This window comes from Sporobolomyces salmoneus (genome assembly GCF_050403485.1).
Source record: "Sporobolomyces salmoneus JCM6883 DNA, S_salmoneus_JCM6883_v1_ctg48, whole genome shotgun sequence".
Taxonomy (NCBI): domain Eukaryota; kingdom Fungi; phylum Basidiomycota; class Microbotryomycetes; order Sporidiobolales; family Sporidiobolaceae; genus Sporobolomyces; species Sporobolomyces salmoneus.
In genome coordinates this window covers 71-19,952 of record NW_027481115.1, presented here as the reverse complement: position 1 = coordinate 19,952, position 19,882 = coordinate 71, and the positions used below count along the sequence as shown (strand labels likewise).

Here is a 19,882-nt window from a genome sequence, read left to right as displayed (position 1 = left end):
AACGAGATGGGAGACAGTCCTGCCTGAGGAAGAAAGATGGAAACGAGAGCACGAGAACAAGAAACGATGGTTCTAAGACTGCTTGAGAGGAGAGTCAGAATCTGGTGTGTCGCGATGAGAGAACAGGAGAGAGACTCACTATAAGTTATGAGGGAGTTTTCAGAAGAAGAGTAATCGTTTCATTGTTTATTGTCGAAGAATGTTCAAGTCAAGAGCGGCGCTTGCGATCTTGTTGACATTCGCATCGAGGTCGAGTCCGAGGAGCGAGTCTAGGAGGACAACGCCGGAGTCAGTCTCGGGTCGAAGAGAGTGCGAAAGAGAAGAGAAGCGAGAGACTCACTTCGGGTAGGCGTAGGAGTAGGAGCGGCGACGAAGACGTTCTTGGTAACAGTCTTGGTATCCCACTTGGTGACAGTAGCGGCTTGGTTCCAGCGAGTGACGGTAGAGGGCTCGTTCCACTTGGTAGCCCATTTGGTGACAGTGTGAGTTTGAGCAGCGGGGCATCCGGCAAAGTTGTTGGTAGGGCGGTGAGTAGGCCTCCAGGTCGTAGTAGCAGACTTGGCGACCTTGTTGCGGTAAGCCTATCATGCGACAGAGAGAGAATCAGTCACCGAAATCGAACGAGAGAGAAGAAGAAAAGAAAGAGAAAAGCTCACCTCCTTGCGTTGCTTAACGGCGCGTTGAGTGTGAGTTTGTTGAACCTTGACCTTGCGTTGGCCTCCAGAGCGACCACGGTTCGATCCACCAGTGCAAACGAAGTCATCGTCGTCGTCGTAGTAAACTCGTTGAGTCCTCGTGATGGGAGCGACTCCTCCAGCGTTGTTCTCAATGACCGAGTTCTTGTTGTTGTTGTTCGAGTTGACGTTGACGTTGTTTCCGTTGCCTTGAACGTTGGTAGTCGTCGTGGTCGATTCGGATTGGGAACCGAGAACGTTGACGTTTCCGAGGTCGAGGAGAGCGCGCTTTTGCGAGAGAGTAGTGACATCGTTAGCGTTTCCAGCGACGTTCGTGGTCGTTTGGTGGTTCTCGGTGTAGTCGCCAAGGAGGTTCAAGTCGAGGTCGTCCAAATCCAAGTCGTCGAGAAGTCCTCGTTCGCGGAGGGATTGGAGAGTGCGCTTCTCAGCAACGGTGAGGACGTTGTTGCGGTCTCCGACGATGTTGGTAGTAGTTTGGTGGTTCTCCGACGAGTCCCCGAGGAGGTTGAGGTCGAGATCGTCGAGGAGGCCACGTTCGCGAAGGTCGAGGAGTCCTCCAGTGTTCGAGTTGTCACCGGCGATGTTCGAGAGGATAGGGATCGAGAGGATGTTGTTGACCGAGTCGGGGGAGCCAATCGCGTCGAATCCAGTGGAGCGGCGGATAGGAGCGGCGTGACGAGGAGATTTAGGAGTGGAAGGAGGAGTGTCTTTACTCGCGTGAGATTTGTGAGTGGGTTGGGCGACGGCGGCCGAGACGAGGAGGGTGAGGCAGAGGACGTTGGAGATCATCTTGAGTATCGTCGAGAGGAGATAGATAGATGAGGGAGGAGGTAGGGTAGACGCGAGGCGAGGAGAGAGGGGTTCAGAAAGTAAAGAGCGTGGTGTCAAAAGAGTGTGGTAGTCGAGTTGAGCGAGAGAGAGAAGGGAAGGGTGGAGAAGAGGAGTGGAGAAGAGGAGGAGAAGTGGATGAGAATGAAGAGAAGAGAAAGGAAATGAGACGAGTTCGCTTCTTTTGAACCCGCTCGAAACTGCGAAAGGAGTCGAATCGCCAAGTCACACGAAGCTACTCCTTTCCTTGACAGAGAAATGTATGTCGTTCCGTCGCTGGTCGAAACGTGAGAAAGGTGCGAAAAGTGCAGGTTGCAGGATGAGAGGAGGCGATGGAAAACGAAGGAGCGTCGAAGGCGACGAGACGCGTTTTCCTGGTTGAGATTAAAATCCTCGAGCAATTGGGATGATCTAATGAATCGCAGGAGTACGTCGATTAGTACTGTGCGCGCGAAGTGCAGGAAATGAACGGCAGAGGGGGTGAATAGATGCGTTCAACTCACCGGACCAACGCTCAATACGAGGAGATATCTTACGATTCAAGCTATGCGATTCTTCCTCTGCCATACGAGTTGAAACAAAACCGACGTATTTCGTATTCTAGTTCTCCTTCGGGAACGCCATTCCAAACTCCTGTTCCAGGACGCTTCTGATAGCCGCCACCTTGAACGGGACATAGCGTGTTTCCATCACCTCGTCGTTGCGATCGCGTGTCGTGAGCTTTGTCCGAGTCAACTTTGCCGCTTTCGATCCTTGCTCGTCGACGCTTCCTTCTTTGTATGAGAGGGTCGTCCGCTCTCCATTCTCGTGCAACAGCGTCGCCACGAAGAAGTTGTAGAACACGGCATCGGCGCAAGTCGACTGGAAATGGTTCATCGCGCGAACGTCTCGGTGCGACGTCGAGATCAGCTGGAAAGCGTACTGCGGGATCCAGATGGGTTTCAGATCGGCTGGTGTCGACTTGTCGGAGAAGATTTGACGAGAGAGCATCCAGGTCGGGGTTTGATCAGGGAGGAGAGAGGGCGGAACGTAAGGGAGAGTTTCATGTCGCGAAAGGCGGTAGACATCGGTCGAGGGAATCGAAGAGACTTCGCTACCATCTTTCATCGGAATGCTTGAGACTCGGAAATCGTCGAATTAGCCACCGTGTCTGGAAGGCAGTCGACGTAACGAGACTCACCTCTGAGTGGGACCCGACCCGAAACCAACATCTGAGAGGTAGCGCCCATTCGAGCCCGGCCAGTCGACGATCGATACTCTATGCATTACAGGGGATGAGACAGGACCGCAGAGGATAAGAAAAAGAAGAAAGCTCACAAGTGACTGAGCGCTTCCCAATCTACTCCCTCGACTTCCGGATCTTTCCTTATACTGTTTACTTTCGCTAGACACTCGCTCACGTTGAATCCAAACCATCTCAGGAGAGAAGGGAACGTCCCATTAAGCGAGAAGCAGTATCCTCCTCTTCGGAGTTTGACAATGTGGTTGAAGGCTCCCTCGGCCAAAGCTACCGTTCCTCCACCTCCTATCTCGATTTCTGCATCATCGTCGTACCAGTCCTTGACGTGAATAGTCGTTGATTCGAACGGGACTGCAAGGAGGTGAGCAGCTTGGAGTTTGTTGAGTAAAGAGAGCGAGGGTTTCTCGTCAACAATTGACGGGGGGAGCTTGATTCGTTCAAGGTATTCGAGTGCATCTTGTCGGTTCAGCTTGCCAGCAGTATGCGGCGATGGCCAGATAGTAGAAGTCATTGTTCGGAAGTGAAAGGTAGAGGGAAAACAAACAAATTTGAAACCTCTCTTTCACCTCGACAACTCACTCAATCACCTAGACACAAAATCAGCACGGTATTCGGGCTATTCAAGATGAAAGCCGAGCCAGATCGGCCTCGCAAAGGCGACAAATCTCGGTCCGACACCGCTTCATCTCAAATCGCTTACTCTCAAGGATTGCAAGCCTACAGGGCGGCGTCTTACGAGACAGCAGTCGAACTATTCACTCAGGTACGTCCTCCTTCCGAGCGGACGTCCCAGGACTGCTGATTGAGGTTTCGTTAAGCGCGCTTAGGCTATTCAAATCGACCCGAAGAACCCAAAGCTCTACGATGCAAGAGCGAGCGCCTACGACAAGCTAGGCAAGCTACAGGAAGCGCTCATAGATGCGCGCGAAGTTATCAAATTACTCCCGACTTCGCACAAGGTCAGTCAACAATTTTGCTTCTAAGACTTCCGCTCGTCGCTGACCTCCTACGCGCGTGTGCAGGGCTACCTCCGTGCTGGCAGATTGCTGAAGCAAGGGAAGAAGTATGCGAACGCAGAGAAGCTTGTCAGTCATGGCCTAGAAAAGGTTCCGAAGAAGGACGAGAAAGGCATCTCAGTGCGTTTAATACTTCCGCTCATTAATCGCTTGACCGCATCTGACACGTCTTCCTGTCGACAGGAACTCGAAGGAGAGCTCGCATCGATTCAAGCGCTACGAAGTCGGGCAGAGGTTCGTTCGTTTCCGCTGGCTTTCGTGATCCAAAACGCTGATCGTTTTCTCCCACGAATCTAGTTCTGTCCATTCTCGAACCTCCCGCTCGAGATCTTCGTCGAGATCATCTCTATAGCGACCGCCCCTCCTCCCTCGAGCCGATACACTATCAACGAAATTCCTCGATCTCGTCCTCCTCGCTCAAATCCACTCGTCAACTTGATGCGAGTCTCTCGAAATTGGTGTCGCGTCATCAAAGGGTCGCCGCAACTTTGGCAAACATTGAGGTTGGACGGGATCATCAACGCAAAGAACGCGGTGAAGAAGACGAGAATTTACCTACAGAGGGCGCTAGGTCAAGGAGAAGACTCGTCGTCGAACGGCCGGAACATCGGGAGGTCGATCGTCAAGCACAAAGTTCTCGAAGGAGACACGACCGCTCGAGGCATCCAACGTATCATATTCACAGCCGCTCAAGATATCCCTTCTCCCGCTTTCACTTCAATCCTCGAGCAACTTCAGGAGGCTGGCGTGACCTCGACACTTCGAGAGGTCGTACTTTCGTTCGTCGACGGAAGCCTCACGACAATCTCGAACGAAAGGGAGGCATCAATCGCGACCGAACTCCTCGTCTTCCTCCATTCGCACTCTCAAACCTGTCTCGTCTCATTAAGCATTTGTACGGGAGGCCGATGCTACCCTGCGTTCGATCTCACGAGTATCTATCTCGCATTCCCTCGACTCGAATCGTTCAATATATGGGGAAGTACAACCTCGAATTTCGTTTCAAACCTTCGAGCTCCGTTCCTCCACAACGCCAACTCGATCAGTGAGGACACAGAAGACGACGCTTCCCACTCAGACGTTGAAGAACCTCCGCTTCCACCTCCTACGAACGCTCGCAATCTCACGGTGACCGGTTCTGTCCTCGTCGCCGATATCAGTTGTCGCCTTTCCTCCTTCCCTCGTCTCGAATCTCTCGAACTCGACCTGATCGGCGGCTCCATTGTCTGGGATCTCCTCTCGACTCCGAATCTATCGAAATTCTACGCTGTCATTTACGGAGAATCCCACACTCTTTCCCTTCCAGTTCCCGACCTCGCTTCGAGTTGGGCAAAACTTCAACACCTGAAACTGGGAGGAGCGAAATACCTACCTGGACGATTCCTTAACCATGCGATTTCCCTCGATCTCTCGTTCCATCATCTTACTTCCCTCGACCTCTCATTCAGTTCCCTTTCGACGAGACACCTCGCCCTGTTCGACTCTCGTACCCAAGCTCCTCATCTCGAGACTCTCAACCTCGCTTCGACTACAACGGGACCAACCGAATCTGCCCTCGTTTTGCCTCAACTCGACTCGTTGAAATCGCTGGACGTCTCTCATACGTTGTGGACGAACGACGAAACGATTCGAGATTTGGTCAAGAAATGTAGCAAGTTGGAGAAATTGGCGGTAGTTGGGAACGCGTTCATCACGGGTCGACCAGTAATGGAATTGGTTCTCGCGAGGAAACCTCCGAGAGTCGAGGGGGACGAAGGAGGAACGAGGTTTTCGGAAATGACGGAGTTGAAACTGGAAGGGTGTGATAAACTCGAAACTGCCGCGGTGGAATGGTTAAAGAAGAACACGAAACCTGGTGTGGTCAAGTTCCAGTTCATCGACCCTGCAGACCGGAGGAAAGGGAGATGGGATCGAGGGTTTTTATCCTAGTAAGACGAAGGATTCCAATGCATTTGATTCATAATCTAAACAACAAAAAAGAGAGAAGATGCGAAACTAAAGAGAGAGAAAGAAAAGAAGTCTATAAGCTATCTATTCCTTGAGGCCGAACGAGATCCGGCTCTGGATTCGGTTGGAGTCGAAGTGCCCGAACTGCTACCTCTACCTCGACTCATACTCGTACTCGGACTCCTCCAGCCCGACATCGCGAACAGACGATCTCCCGTTGACGCATTCCTGAAGAAGCCTCCTCCTGAGCTTGTTCCTCTTTCCGTGCTCGTGAGGCTTGAAGGTGATGCAGCTCCTCCTCCTCCTCCGCCGCCATTAGCTCCGTTCTCGCCTAGCCTCCTCGTCGATCGACCACGTTCTTCTTCAGTTGGAGTAGGAGGCTGCGAGGTGTTATCGGTATCTCGTTTCGGTCGAGCGATGTATTCGATCGCTGCGTCGTCGTCGCCGTCGATAAGGAGAGCTGTTGCGTGACTCTCGACGAGTCTGGGTACGGTATGAACTGTCAGTAGCGGTTCGTCTGAAGAGAGAAGCAAAGTGACCTTACTGTTTCAGCTGCATTCCGCAAACACAAGGAAGGACCAACTCGGCGTCGAGAGGAGATGGATTTGGGTCGAGTAGCGAGTAGACTGGTAGTGTGAGAGAGTCGAGGAAACAACAACACTGCGAGGGGATCAAAGTTCAGAAAAGGTAATGGCACAGGAAAAAGCATGAAAAACTTACCGAAAAGATATCGAGAGGTTTCGACATGACCACTTTCCGTCGCTCCGGTTCTTTCTCCTTCTCTTTCTCTCGTTCTCGATCTTTGCCTTTTCTCGGTATTGTCAAAGGTTCTTCCATACTCGCGTTCTCTTCTTCCTCAGTCAATCGTCTGAACGTCAACTCCATTTGAATCTGTCGAGTCACGGTGGTCAGCGGCGCAACATTGACAATGAATCTTATGACCTACAGTATGAGTGACGCTGATCGGGGATTTCGTTCCTTCGTGAGTCGAAGGTCGAATATGATTATCGTTTGGTAATCTCGCCAAATGATGAATTTTCCACATCTCGTCCGGTCTCAACACTTTGAGGGGTCCAATCTTCGGAGTCGCACTCCCACTCCTCGCTCCGAGGTTGTCTTCTTGTACTTTCGCGAAATTCGGAGGATGAGCTGAATCGAGGATGAAAACCGTTTGAGAATGCGGCGGAGGGATTGATTCGTGCGCTGTGTCGGTAGGGGATCGAAGATGAAACGTTTGTATGATTTTGACTTTGATGGAGTAGATCATGAGACCTTGAGGTGGGAAAAGGAGTGAGAGTCGAAAGAGGAGCAACCCGCCGACCTAGAAGAGTGCAACCGAATGAGTTCGCACTGAGGGCACGAGACAAAGTAGAGGCTCACCATAATGTGTTGTGACTGCATAGCCATCGAATAAGGCTGTGCAAGTTAGAGAACACGCAGATCAGCATCGTCTCGCTTAATCTGAGTGTTTCCGAAACTGACCCCAAGCTCATCTAGCGCTCCTTCGAATTTGAGGTGTAGCGGCGGTGGTGGTTTCGATTCGTTCGCTAGTCCAGGCTGTGTGAAAGAGCGACTTGACTCCATCAGCGAGAATTGAGGCCGGAAAAGAGGAAGAAACGAACGTTGGTGATGAGGAAAACTGGCTTCTCGGGACTGATGATATCTCCTCCCATGTTGCCGAGTCCTTTCGCTTTCGCAGTGATACAGTGTCGCACTCGTCCATACTGACATCGTTCGTAGCCTGCAGCGGGAAGAGCGGTTTCGTCAGTTTTTGCGAGATTCGACGTCAGACGGGATAAAATGGGTTCGAACAAGCTGCGAATGATGGGACGATGAGAATGAACTGTCACTCGTGGAAGAAGATCTCTCAGTATACGAAGGACGAGCAGGAAGGATAAAAAAGCGGGAAATGCAAAACTCACTTCGAATTCATGCTTTCCTTTCTCCAGCGTCACCTCGTTCCCTTCTTCGAATAACGACACGGTCTTTTCGAGACAAATCCCGCTCTCATATGGCGTCGCATCGTTCCAACCGATATCATACAGTCCGCGAAGTCGAACGGTGAAATGTTTCAAAGTTCGAGGTTTCGGTAGCTAGAGAGTGACAGTTCCCGTGACCAGCTCGTCGTACGTGGGTACTCCTGCTGGAGCAGGGTGCATGAAGAATACATCTTGTTCGAGTGAAATCTGCGTGCGAACGAAATCAACGAGTGGAGATCTCAGCTTCAATCCTCCTTCGCTCGGAAGTTTCCCGGTTCAGTACGAGAGTACACGAAGGAGCTTACGGTCAGACTAGGTTGAGCGAGACCCATCTTGCCTAGGATTCCGGGACTCGGAGAACGTTTCGAAACCGGTGGATTCCCCTGCAGCTGAGGGTTCGATTTGATGAAGAAGGGCGCATAGAACGCAGAAGTGGTCTGGTCCTCTGGTATCCCTGGCTGTCGCTTGCCTCCTCCATTGAATCCCGACATCTCCTCAGCGATCAAAGTTGACTGACAGCGAAGCGTCGGCGCGAGTTGTTGTGTCGAGGCTGACTTGCGGCGAGCTTGGACTGGTCGTGTGAGCTGTGCCCGTGAGTCGGTAGTAAGGCGTGATCAGTGGTGAGCGAGAGAAGATTCTCGGGAGCCCGGAGAAATGCGATCCGCGTGGACATCGAAAAAATTCGGTTTTCTCTTCGATGCAAGCATTTACACAACAGAGAGTAACAATACGGTAGAGAGAAGGAGCAGTAGTGACTGACGTAGCAAAGCAATGCGAACTCGGGTAAATGTGAAATGCGAAATATTCAAAGGGAACTAGGCGGAGGTCAACAAAACGGAACTAGGTCGAGGCAGAGTACAAACTTTGGACGGCTGAAAACATTCAAAAGGCGAGCGCACACACCTCCTCTCGCTCTCTTCTCTTCCTACACCACTTCTCCAACTCCTCACTTCGTCTCAACTTCCCTTCAACTACTTACTCTTACTCTCTTCGTAGCAATGGCCCGTACTAAGGTGAGCCAAACTTGAACCTCCATTGATCATCAACAGTGACTGACTCGTTTTCACTCTTTCGCAGCAAACCGCTCGTAAATCTACCGGAGGAAAGGCTCCTCGTAAGCAACTTGCCGCCAAGGCTGCTCGTAAGTCTGCTCCCGCCGCTGGAGGTGTCAAGAAGCCTCACCGTTACCGTCCTGGAACCGTCGCTCTTCGTGAGATTCGTCGATACCAAAAATCGACCGAGCTTTTGATTCGTAAACTTCCGTATGTCTCCTTTCTCTCTCACTGTGTCTTGTACTGTTGGACTGACGCTCTCTCGTCGTCGTACAGCTTCCAACGTCTCGTTCGTGAAATCGCTCAAGACTTCAAGACCGATCTTCGATTCCAATCCTCCGCTGTAATGGCCTTACAAGAAGCCGCCGAAGCCTACCTCGTCTCCCTCTTCGAAGACACCAACTTGGCCGCTATCCACGCCAAGCGTGTCACCATCCAACCCAAGGATATCCAACTCGCTCGTCGACTCAGGGGAGAACGTCAATAAACCGACTTCTTTCTATCTCTTGCTTGACTCCCCCCCTTTCGTCTTTCGATCTTTATCTTGTTGTTGTTCTTGCTCTTTCTTTCTGACTCTTGTCGAGCTGCAACTCATGCGCTTTTCCCTCTTATCTGATTCTCACTTCGCGAGCACGCTACTGAGAGCGCCGCCCTTCGTCGAGATCGTCTCCTCTCGAACGAAGAAGAGTACCCTACTGCAACCTGCGCTGAGAATACGATGCGAGTGCTCTGAACCAGCTCCCTCCGTATCGAGACAATCGAGTCACTCTGCTTTGACTCTTCCTTTCTCCCCTTTTACTCCATACCGAGTAGGATCCTTCAGGAAGTTCTTTTAACAACGAATCGAGTCAGGTTCGATGGCTGACATGAGTCGTAGACCAGTCGGTTGAGTCATCCATAGCCAACCTCGAATGTATGAAAACCGACAACTGCTGCTTCGATGTGTCTCTTGCCTCTCTGCTCTCATCTTCACTAGCTTAGTGGTCATCTTCAATCATGGTCGCTGATATCTCCTACTCCTATACCTTTGGCACTCGTCGACCACCTCGAACCGCACACTCGAAGAAATCGAAAGTGAGTCGTCCTTTTCAGAACGGTCACTCCTAGATTTGACTGACCCATGCGCTATCGGTGACAGTCACTCTTGCGTCGTCTATTCTCGCTCGTCAAGCCCGGGGCAACTCCATCGACCGAAAAAGAGGACAAGCTGATACCGAAAGACTCGTCGAAAACACCTGTACAAGCAAAATGACTGAGTTCTCGCAACCGGTAAGAGAGTCGGCTCGATCCCCCAGGCGGTAGAGCATTGTCACAAGGTGTAACGTTGGCAGAGTGAGTCCTTCAAATCTCCGTGATACGCACCGTCCAGAAACTGACGATTTCGCAACGAGGCTTGAAAAGAAGACTTACAACCCTGATTGTTGAATGCCTCCCTCGACTCAAACATGGACGTAGCTGTAATTCCTTGATGCAGTGCCTGTATATCTTCAACGCCCGCTCTGAAGAGAGCGAGCAAGCTCAAACCGTTTGCGAAGGGAAACTTCTTCGTTCAATTTTGGCGTTGTTTCACTGCTCGATTCGTTCTCCTCCTGTACCGTGCGGCGTATTAGACGGCAGAGTCGACCAGACTCTCCCGGAAGCGAGATATTGGGAAGCATCGAAGTGAAAGTCGAGCTTCGAAAGTTTTGCGATCGATAAATTCTTTTCTTTCACCTCCCGCCTCACTCAACATGTCTCTTCTTCGCCGTGCACTACGATCAGTCGGACTCAGAGTTGGCAAAGATCGCTTCTTAGTCGGTACAGATCTCGAAGGTACGACTTCCTCATCTCTATGATCTCACTTTCCTCCGATCGCGCTCCTCACACCTCTGAACATTCTCGTCAGGCAATGCATTCTACGAAAGACCTCATCCAGAGTATCCTGGTAAGTCTCGCCTCTTCTCTCGACCGCGATCGCCCGAAATATTATGATGAAGCCCGAATCTGACTCCCCTCGACATCCAAAGACGAATGGAGGAAGAACAAACGATACGTAGAGTACAGAGTAACTCGCTACTTGAGTGATTACAACTTTCACACGATTCCCGGTGAGTGCTTCCAGCGCTCTCTCCTTTTACTCTCGAGATCGCTCACCATTGCCTCTTCCGATAGTTCAATGGTCTTCCTGGTTGAGGAGGACAAGACGAGAACCTCCCTCTCTACCCGAACTCGAAAAAGATTATTATCGACAACTGAGGTTGCAACAGAATGTCGAACAGCTGAGGTTGGCCTACGAGGAGGAGAAGCTCAGGTTACAGGAGAGGAATCAGGATGCTTTGTTTTTATCAGAAGGGGAACACGGAAATAGCTTCGAGGAGGGTCTACCGAAGAACGATACCGGGATTGGAGCGAAAGAAGCCGAAATTGGGAAACATTTGGGGCTCAAGGATCAAGCACCGGCACCACAAGAGGCGGAGACGACTTCGCCGACAGAGGAGGTTGCTAAGGAGACCCCGTCGGATGAAGATCTGGCAAAGCAAAGAAGGGAAGAAGAGCGAGAAGCGGCGAGGAAACGAAGGGAAGAATTCGGTCAGTACAGCTTTCTCTACCCCTCCTTTAGTTATCGAGGAGCTAACACTCTCTCGAATCGATCGTTCAGCTCGCAATGCACCGCCAACCGGAAACCCGAGTGATAGTTTCCAGCCTCAAGGATGGTCTTCTCCAGCCCCTGCGAAGCGAAGATGATCTTGCAATGAGCCAGTTCATCGTGCAGATACTGAGTGCCCGACTACAGACTGGGAGAGCGCAGACACTCGCCAATGGGTGAACAAAAGAACATATTTTCATGATTCTCTTTTTTCGGGAAAGAAACGAACAAAAAGTTAAGCGCTTTAACAAAGGAAGAAACGGGTGTGAGGAAGAATGCAGAGGGGAGAGAGACAGAGTCAAAGGTATATCTTGAGTGAGAGTGAAGGGGAAGACAGCAAGAAGAGAGGCGGGAGGAATCAAGTTTAGATTGAACTCTTGAGACCTGACGAGCTCTTTCCGACTTCCGATACTCCACTGACTTTACAAACAGTTCCGGCGAATTGAGGGTGGTATCTCGCTCCAGTGAGGGGATCTTCGACCGAAGGAGCGTTCGCGTAAATCGGAGTGAGCGAAGCGGGACAGATATCGAATTGACTGTGAAGGTCGTAATCGATCTCGATCGCGTCTCGAGGGTATTTGTTCGCGGTCGAGAGTACCGTCTTCGCTTGAGTCGCGACCGTTGCAGCCGGGTTCAAGTCGAGGAGTTTTTGAGCGAAAGAGGCAGCGGTAGGGTAATTCTTCGCTTTCGAGAACGTCGTCATTGCGAGTCGGAGTGCGAGTTGGAGATGCGCAGGCTGTAGTCGACAGTGAGTGAAGTAGGCGGCGAGTTCGAGTTGTCGTTTGACAGAATCGGGTTGGTCGGCGATTCTTCTTCGTTCGATTTCGAGCGACAGTCCGAGGATGTATTCGCGGCAGACGATGACGAGCTCTTGTAGCTGCGGATGGGTTAAGCATCGAGTCAGTACTACTCAAAAGATGTGAGGAGTGCGAGAAGACTTACCTCGGCAGCTTGAGCGGGAGAAGAAGTAACGACGAGGAGAAGGGATTGGAGGATCGATCGGAAGATGTTGACGGCATCGACGAATTTCGCTTTTTGGAACGCCGTATACGCCGCGCGGAGTTCTCCTGTCGTGATTGATTGTAACGAGAGAGTGACTACGGGAAGGACGTTTCTCGGTTCGGCACTGTCGAGGTTTCGTCGGAGAGGGATTTCGAGGGGAGGCAAAGAAGGAGCAGCGGGTAACCAGAGTCGAGAAGATCGATACACCGAGAGGAACAGAGGTTTCAAAGGAGCGAAATTGACGATTCCGACTTGACGATTCAGAAGTCCCATCGCGGTTTCGAACGATCCAGCCGCGACGTGATCGGCAGCGAGAGGAGAGTTCCGTACCCATAGTTCAGATTCTGGAATGCCCGGAGTGATCGAACCTCCCAATTCTTCCTCGCCGGGAACTCCCGAAGTCGCTCCTCCATCGAGTTCCCCATCTTGATCGAGAACCTCGGCTTCGTTTTCGTCTCCTCCAACTCCCCACGCATCTTCAGCTTCCTCCGCTTCGTGTTTGTCGAGTGGTCGATCCTCCGCGGCCCATGCCAATCCTCCCTCTTCTTCAGCGACTGCTTGTTCGAGCAAATCTTCCTCGTAATCCTCATCTTGTCCACTCGGTTCTCCACTCGCTGCTGCCGCGAGAGCACGATCGAAGAAGCTCTCGGTAACTCCTACCGAAGGCCAGTTGTATTCGAACGTCGAAGTGACGACGGAAGGAGGTCGAAGAGTCGAACGTTTGACGGGAGGGAGAACTTCAGAAACGTCGGCTTCGGTGAGACCGGCGTTGTCGAGGATTGATTGAGCGAGATCTTCGAGTCCGTTCGTTTTCGCAGTCATGTAAGCGAGAGGAGCTACCATTTCGATGGACTTTAGTCAGTTGATTCGACTCGCAGGTTGAAGGAAGTTGGACTCACTCATTCCAACTTCTGCGAGGACGTTGACTCTCGTCTCGACGTTTCCGGTGTAGAGAGCGTTGTGGAATCTCGACATCGGATCTCCTCGCATCTCGGCGATCTTTGCCATTTTGCCTAATTTGTCGGGGTTGCCAGTCGCGAGGTAGAGGAAGGAGAGACGGTCAAAGTTCTTCGTACGTTGGTAGGCGATTTCGACGATCTAAAAACGAAGCGAGTCAGTATCGATGAGATTGAGAGGAGAAGCGTTCCCGAGTTTACCTTGTGGTTTCCTTGTTTCAAAGCTTGTTGACCTAGACGAGACCAGTTATCTTCCCTGTCGATCGACTTGGCCATTTCGAGAGCTACATCGAGGTTTCCGCATTCGATGGCGAGGTCGAATCGAGTAGTTTTGTCTTGAACGAAATGAAGAGCGATCTAACAAGGTAGAGAGATCAGTTTCTGCGAGAGATGTGCGAGCAGACACGAAGTAGGAGGACTCACTTCTGGGAATCCCTTCTTTTGTAGATAAGCGATGATGCTCTGACCGACCAAATTACTCGTTCGGATAATGTGCAAAACTTCATCGTAGTTCTTCCTGACCAACGCCAACTTGAAGCGGTACTCGGTAGGATCGATCGGTACGGTTTGAGGTTTCGCGTCTCGAGTCAAGACGTGGACAGATTTACCTCGAACTCGAGTGAGGTAGACGGGTTGTTCGAGAGTTTTGATGATTCCGTTGTCACTGAGAAATTACGAACGTTAGTTTCGACAGACTAGATGTTAAGAGGAGTGAGAGATGACGTACCCATTGGGAAGAGCGTATTTGATGTGGTTGAGGGTAGTGTAGAGGAAAACTCCTGCGTCGTCCCAAGCTCCAGATTTGATTCGGATCGTTTCGTGAATCAAGTTCGATCCACCCAGTTGCTTGTTCGCGAGCATAATAGCTGTTCAGCACGAGTATCAGTCTTGATTCCAAGTTCGAAAGCGCGAGGAAAAAAGAGAACTGACTGTGTTTACTGAGAAGAGCAACCATGTTTCCATCGTTCGACCAAACGACATACTTGACGAGAGGAGTCGCCAACTCCGCAACGACCTTTTGTTGTTGGATATCGAACAAGACGACCGAGTTCGCCGTCGACAGTAACAAACTCGCTGTTCCTCCGAAGAAGATGTCGACCGTTTGAACTGGGCATTTGATCGTCTTCGTGATCGAGTTCTCGAGGTCTCGAATCTCGATCGTTTGAGTAGTCTTGTCCAAGACGGCTAATCGGTTCCTCGCGACGAATAAACTCGAAGTTCCGTTTCCTCTCTTTCCATCCGTCGCCGAATCTCGAATTTCTCCATCTTTGGTCGGTAGTCGAATCAACTCGTACAGTCCAGTATCCGAGGCGGAAGTAACGATGACAGCTTTCTCGGCGGGGTTGTACGAGAGAGTTCGAGGTTGTTGATATTGAGTACCGAGTCGACGAACAGAAACGACAGAGGCATCGGAACCGGTAGTGAGGTCGTGAGCTCGAACGTGTTTGTCGCGAACGTAGAAGAGAGTGTTGCCGTGAGTTGCGAAAGCGGGTCGTTCTCGGTCGAGTTTGAAGACGATCAATCCAGAGTCGTGACCTACAGAGCGGGGTTCAGCCCTCACAGCCCAAAACGGGTCGGGAGAGAGAGAGAGAGAGGAGTAACTCACCAGCAGCGAAAAGGTTCAAAGTTGGATGAGCCGTCAAAACCCAGAACCTATCATTCTCCCTCCTGAAAGTTTGTACCGCCGTCCTCTTACTCATGTCCCAAACCCTAATCGTCTTATCCTCCGAGTTCGAAATGATCAACTCATGTTTCGGGTGGAACAAAGCCGACGAGACGTTGTTGAAATGTCCACGACAAGTATCGACTTCCCACGCTTTCGTTTCCGACATTCTCCAGAGTTTGATTTGTCGATCGTCACCACACGAGACGATGAGGGGGAGAGTCGGATGGAACGTCGCCCAGTTGACTCCCCGATCGTGACCTTCGAGAACGTATTTGACTACAGCATCCGTGTTGCCGAATAAGTCGGCTTGTCCTGCGTTCGCTCGTTGGATTTGTTCTTCGAAAGAGAGAGGTGCTGCGCTCGTAGATTTCTTGCGAAGTCCTGTCAAGATGAGGCGAAAGTGGTCAGCCTGAGACCGTCGAAAAGGGAGGGCGAAAGTGAAACTGACCAGAGATGTCCCAAACTCGTACAGTTTGATCCATTGAAGCTGAAACGACGTAATCTTCCTTCGGGTGGAATTGAGCGCACCTAAAATCGTCAAATCGAGCGAAAGTCAGCATTCCATCCATTCTCGAGGTCAACGAGCGAGATGGAGACTTACATGATGTAGTGATTGTGACCCGTCAAGATTGCGATACAACTTCTGTTCTGCCAGTTCCAGATCCTGATCGTTTGATCGTCACTCGCCGAGATGATCCAAGGTTGTTCGGGGTGGAAGTAGACGGATCGAACGTAATCCAAGTGACCGTGTAGCGTGAACAAACACCTTCGAGTCTTGTAGCTATGGACGATCGCACAAGGTTCTGTCAGCTCTCTGTAGCTGGGGAGAGAAGAGGGGGGAAAGGTGAACATACTTCCAAACTTTGATTTTATAATCATCTCCTCCTGAACAGAACAAAGGTTGAGTAGGATGGAAGTCGATACCTCGAACAGGTCCATCGTGTTCCTCGAATCGATCTACGAGGACTCCCATCTGGAAGTTCCATAGTTGAATCGAACCCGAATGGAGAGAAGCCGCGAGTAAGGTCAATCGGGGATGGAACGCGATTCCTTTCACGCGGTTCGATTTCGACTCGAACTGTTCAGAACAGGGTAAAGTGTTCGAGTCAGTAAGTACGGTTAGATGAGGTTGTCAGAGATAAACACGTCTGTCTGTAGACGATATGACGAAGGATGGGACAAGAAGTAGCTCACCTTTGTGAGCATCTGCATGATGAACCGATGTAGCCCAGTCGGGCAGGAGTTCTAGGGTTGACGGGAGAGGAGAGTGATGAGACGTGGCTCTGAAGGTGACAATTCGCGGCAGTCGAAGAGGGCAGAAGGTGTCGGGTCGCGGCTAGTCTCCTAGTTCTGCTCTATCTGACTCCTATAGTGTCGAGTTGAAGCCGGCAGTGATGAGGTTTAGGCGAGAGCCGCGACTTCTGGAAATGCGAACGGAGTATCGATCTGCTCTCATTCACTCACTCGCACACCTTCACCAACTCAAGCTTAGCCTAGTCCGACCACTCCTTTACAAGGTCCTCCCTCACTACCAGTCTCCTGTCCCCTCTCCTCTCCCCGACTTTTCATTTTTTGATCAACTTTGTTTCTTTCGGCATGATCATTCCCGTCCGATGCTTCTCGTGTGGTAAAGTCGTAGGAGATAGGTGGACTGCTTACTTGCAACTACTCGAATCCGGTCACTCTGAAGGGTTAGTCCATTCATTCTCTCTTTCCTTACATCCCTCTCCCGAACTCGCTCTGATTACTCTCGACTACGGCGTACAGTGAGGCACTCGATGGACTTGGATTGAAACGTTACTGCTGCAGACGAATGGTCTTGACTCATGTCGATTTGATCGAGAAACTGTTACACTGTCAGTTTCAGCTTCTCCTCTCTCTCCTCATGCCGCTCTACTAGCCTCGTGACTGACTCTGGGCACTCCTTCTCGCTTTGATGATTATGTAGACAACCGTACGCTCCCATCTCTTCCTCTAATCTCTACTTGTTTCGCCAGTCTCGATTACTAACATTCGTTTCTCGCGTTCTCTTTAGCTATGGAACGTCGTAACCCTGATCCCGTGCGGTAGATTTAGCGACAGAGCTTAGTCTGACTCTGGTGTTGCGAAGGGAGGAAGGGGGTGGAAGAGCGCGGAGGTAGATGGTTTTCTCGGCTCGGGGAGATAACTTTCGCTCGAAATTGTATCATGGTTCATTCACGTTGATTGGACAGCGTTGAGAGTACAGCAGTCGAAGAGAGACCTGGAAAGGGATTGAGCATTGATGGGGTGAGAAAAGTGGGTAAGACGCGTTTTCCTTCTCAGACAGATTAACTCGCAGGCATCGACCCAGTCGAACATTCCGTTCCCTCAAAGTCAAGAATCGTTCAAGGATCGCTTGTGGATACGATCGCTACAAACCGACAGCCTCGCTAACCTTGCGATTTTTCTTCAGTCGACTTTATCCGAAGTTCTCCTATTGAACGATCCATCCTCCCGGGCACCTTTCCGCCCAGTAACCACGTTTCCACGGTATTCGGATCGCTTCCTTCCCGATTGGCTCGCAATTGACGGACTTGCCGCGGACAAGTTACGCCTCGCCGAGGAAAAACAACCTTGCTCACGCCTCGAGCTTTTCTCCCTTCCTTCGATCTCTTCGACTCATGGCTTCGAATGCCGAGCTCGGAGACTATAGCAGGAGGGTGAAGGAAGATCATCGCCGGCACAAAGGGATCAATGATCCGAGCTGGCGGAACGAGGAAACCGGTAACAACTCCATCAAACTTCCGACTCGTCCTCCTCCGATCCATGCCTCATCGTCGAGGAAACAGCAACCTAACCGTGAGTTCTCGCCTATTCAGTCTCGACGGTATCGAGCTCAGTCTGAAGAAGATTCCCTTTCGAGTGGAAACAGTGGGAAACGTGCAACGAGGTCGTAGCGTCTCTGTTCCCAATCCTTTCGTACCGAGACCTCGCGACGGCAAGCCTGAAAAGTCGGGAGTATGGTGGAAAAACCCGGACCTTGCGCCGACGGCCGAAGGTGAGTTTCTTCAATCCACTTCGATTGACGTTTTCGTACTTTCGACCGCTGACTCTACGGGAGGGCGCTCGAGTCTAGAAACTGTAGGAAACATTGCTAACTGGCTCGATAAGACGGAGCGAAAAGACGAGGAAGTGCCCAGGCCAACGGAAGGACTCTCGGAAGGACTCTCGGAAACGGGAGGACCAGATCCCGAGTTCTTTCGCAAGCGGGCTCTCGAGGCGCACCCCGTCAAGGAATACTACGAGGACAGTACGATGAGCTACTCGAAGCCATCGGTCGCACAACAAAGGGGAAGGAGTCAAACTACTTCTCAGGTCTTCGAACGTCCTCGACGCGAAAGAAGTCGTTGTTTGTGCTGAAATCTGTTCCCCTTTAACGCAACGTGTTCGTCCCTTGTTCCCATTCTTCGACCGTATTCACGCATGTGCTGACCATTTGATCTCGCACCTTCACAGAGAACTCGCCGTTATTGTCTCGCAATAGAATGACTCGAATGAGTGCCCCGATCTCGACCAAACTCTGACTCCGTAGTGCTTACACGCCTGAGAAATCTTCATGACGAGAGAAAGACGAAAGCGACGACCTCGACTCCTCGACTCCTCGACTGAGTCGGCTCGAGACGCGCGTTCATCGAAGAGGATCGAGCTTCTCCTTACGAGGCGTCTCGGCTCGTGCACAAACACCGTGCGTTGGCAGACGCACGAACGAACACAGCTCGAGCTCTGTCTCCGGACGGAAACTCCGGTGCGTCCATTCGTCAAAGCTCGGATCGTGTGCAGACGTCGGTCCTCTCTCTCTGTTCTCCCTTCCTTCCTTCTGTCCTCCTTCTTCTCCTCTTCTCCTCTCTGAACTCTCCTTTCGAAGATGTCGGAACATAGGTCGTGGTGGAGAACGAAGCCAGAACCCGGCGAGGTGAATGCCGAGGAGTTTCTTCGAGGAGGACAACAATTCAATCGGGAACAAGCTCAGCGGACGAATAATGCGGGAGTTAGTTTCCATTCGAGGAGTGTAAGCGCGGGAACTACGGGTCGTCAGTGTGAGATCCATTCCCGTTTCGAAACGGAGTCTGCTCTGAGAAAAGACCTCTGAGACGACGCTCATTCTCTCTGGGATACAGCATTCCCTATTCAAGAGATGCATTGGCCGCCGCCCGAGGACACGCAGCAACCGTCTGACTGGCCGCCCCCTCAAACCTGGACTTCAAGGGTTCCAAGCGTCAATCTTCCCGCTCGTGTCGTCCAAACTACAAACCCCTACCGCGTCCAAGCTGCATCGTACCGAATGCCTGTGACGGTAAAGAGTCCTCGTCCATCTTATCCTTCGATCGCTCCTTCGCGAGCGACAAGTGGAGGACTTCAAGTGGCACAACCTTACAACATCCAACAAATGGTGTACGAACAACAACTCCAACCGAATCGACTTCAGAGGCGACCTGGAGCTCCCGACGACGGAGGATGGGGTTGTGGCGGCGGTGATTGTTGAGAACTTTTTGCGATATTGTTTTGTCGTCTCTCTTCCCCCCCCCTCTCCTGATTACTTTTCCGTTCTTTCCCCATTTGGTTTCTGCAATCTTCTATCGTATAGACATTGTCTCCTTATCGTTGAGAGAGCATCGTCAGAGTCATGTCACGAGAGGTTGTGAGTTAGAATCGTTCGAGACGACGAGAGTCGTTCGAGAGGATACTTACTTTGCTTCGAAAGTGACTCTAGGTTCCTCTCCGTTTGCAAAAGTGCGATCCTCGAGAGATCAAAAAGAGAGGATGGAGTGTACAGTAGTGGTCGCGAGAGGCAAAAAGCTACGACTGGGATTTGAACCCAGGATCCCAGAGGGAAGGGGCAAGGTACATTTGAAC

General features: G+C 51.3%; 9 protein-coding genes across 9 annotated transcripts; 5 read left to right on the top strand and 4 right to left on the bottom strand.

The window, feature by feature from the left end:
* Positions 1 to 186: 186 nt before the first annotated feature.
* Positions 187 to 1,484, bottom strand: LRS4 (Lrs4p; the record flags this gene model as incomplete). Its single annotated transcript, XM_076633957.1, has 3 exons — positions 187 to 269; positions 341 to 581; positions 657 to 1,484. 3 exons carry the CDS (start codon positions 1,482 to 1,484, stop codon positions 187 to 189), a joined length of 1,152 nt encoding a protein of 383 aa, XP_076486036.1.
* A 639-nt stretch (positions 1,485 to 2,123) lies between these two features.
* JCM6883_001938 (arylamine N-acetyltransferase family protein) lies at positions 2,124 to 3,274 on the bottom strand (the record flags this gene model as incomplete). The annotated part of the gene is made up of 3 exons (XM_076633956.1): positions 2,124 to 2,637; positions 2,704 to 2,781; positions 2,841 to 3,274. The coding sequence occupies 3 exons, from the start codon at positions 3,272 to 3,274 to the stop codon at positions 2,124 to 2,126; spliced, it is 1,026 nt and encodes a 341-aa protein (XP_076486035.1).
* A 114-nt stretch (positions 3,275 to 3,388) lies between these two features.
* On the top strand, positions 3,389 to 5,708 carry JCM6883_001937 (uncharacterized protein; the record flags this gene model as incomplete). Its single annotated transcript, XM_076633955.1, has 5 exons — positions 3,389 to 3,526; positions 3,591 to 3,722; positions 3,786 to 3,899; positions 3,963 to 4,013; positions 4,077 to 5,708. 5 exons carry the CDS (start codon positions 3,389 to 3,391, stop codon positions 5,706 to 5,708), a joined length of 2,067 nt encoding a protein of 688 aa, XP_076486034.1.
* A 98-nt stretch (positions 5,709 to 5,806) lies between these two features.
* On the bottom strand, positions 5,807 to 8,196 carry JCM6883_001936 (uncharacterized protein; the record flags this gene model as incomplete). The annotated part of the gene is made up of 11 exons (XM_076633954.1): positions 5,807 to 6,209; positions 6,271 to 6,386; positions 6,447 to 6,617; positions 6,673 to 7,047; positions 7,107 to 7,142; positions 7,209 to 7,283; positions 7,349 to 7,467; positions 7,539 to 7,569; positions 7,649 to 7,819; positions 7,865 to 7,912; positions 8,011 to 8,196. The coding sequence occupies 11 exons, from the start codon at positions 8,194 to 8,196 to the stop codon at positions 5,807 to 5,809; spliced, it is 1,731 nt and encodes a 576-aa protein (XP_076486033.1).
* A 507-nt stretch (positions 8,197 to 8,703) lies between these two features.
* Positions 8,704 to 9,244, top strand: JCM6883_001935 (histone H3; the record flags this gene model as incomplete). Its single annotated transcript, XM_076633953.1, has 3 exons — positions 8,704 to 8,718; positions 8,783 to 8,967; positions 9,034 to 9,244. The coding sequence occupies 3 exons, from the start codon at positions 8,704 to 8,706 to the stop codon at positions 9,242 to 9,244; spliced, it is 411 nt and encodes a 136-aa protein (XP_076486032.1).
* A 1,243-nt stretch (positions 9,245 to 10,487) lies between these two features.
* On the top strand, positions 10,488 to 11,481 carry JCM6883_001934 (uncharacterized protein; the record flags this gene model as incomplete). The annotated part of the gene is made up of 5 exons (XM_076633952.1): positions 10,488 to 10,569; positions 10,643 to 10,681; positions 10,764 to 10,844; positions 10,909 to 11,325; positions 11,396 to 11,481. The coding sequence occupies 5 exons, from the start codon at positions 10,488 to 10,490 to the stop codon at positions 11,479 to 11,481; spliced, it is 705 nt and encodes a 234-aa protein (XP_076486031.1).
* A 266-nt stretch (positions 11,482 to 11,747) lies between these two features.
* On the bottom strand, positions 11,748 to 16,219 carry COP1 (coatomer subunit alpha; the record flags this gene model as incomplete). The annotated part of the gene is made up of 12 exons (XM_076633951.1): positions 11,748 to 12,260; positions 12,326 to 13,221; positions 13,285 to 13,483; positions 13,543 to 13,698; positions 13,765 to 14,005; positions 14,069 to 14,207; positions 14,272 to 14,877; positions 14,948 to 15,388; positions 15,456 to 15,535; positions 15,609 to 15,788; positions 15,862 to 16,085; positions 16,202 to 16,219. 12 exons carry the CDS (start codon positions 16,217 to 16,219, stop codon positions 11,748 to 11,750), a joined length of 3,693 nt encoding a protein of 1,230 aa, XP_076486030.1.
* A 384-nt stretch (positions 16,220 to 16,603) lies between these two features.
* On the top strand, positions 16,604 to 17,077 carry RPB10 (DNA-directed RNA polymerase core subunit RPB10; the record flags this gene model as incomplete). Its single annotated transcript, XM_076633950.1, has 3 exons — positions 16,604 to 16,698; positions 16,775 to 16,863; positions 17,043 to 17,077. 3 exons carry the CDS (start codon positions 16,604 to 16,606, stop codon positions 17,075 to 17,077), a joined length of 219 nt encoding a protein of 72 aa, XP_076486029.1.
* Positions 17,078 to 17,649: 572 nt separating this feature from the next.
* Positions 17,650 to 19,511, top strand: JCM6883_001931 (uncharacterized protein; the record flags this gene model as incomplete). The annotated part of the gene is made up of 4 exons (XM_076633949.1): positions 17,650 to 17,827; positions 17,901 to 18,026; positions 18,105 to 18,278; positions 19,147 to 19,511. The coding sequence occupies 4 exons, from the start codon at positions 17,650 to 17,652 to the stop codon at positions 19,509 to 19,511; spliced, it is 843 nt and encodes a 280-aa protein (XP_076486028.1).
* Positions 19,512 to 19,882: the final 371 nt, after the last annotated feature.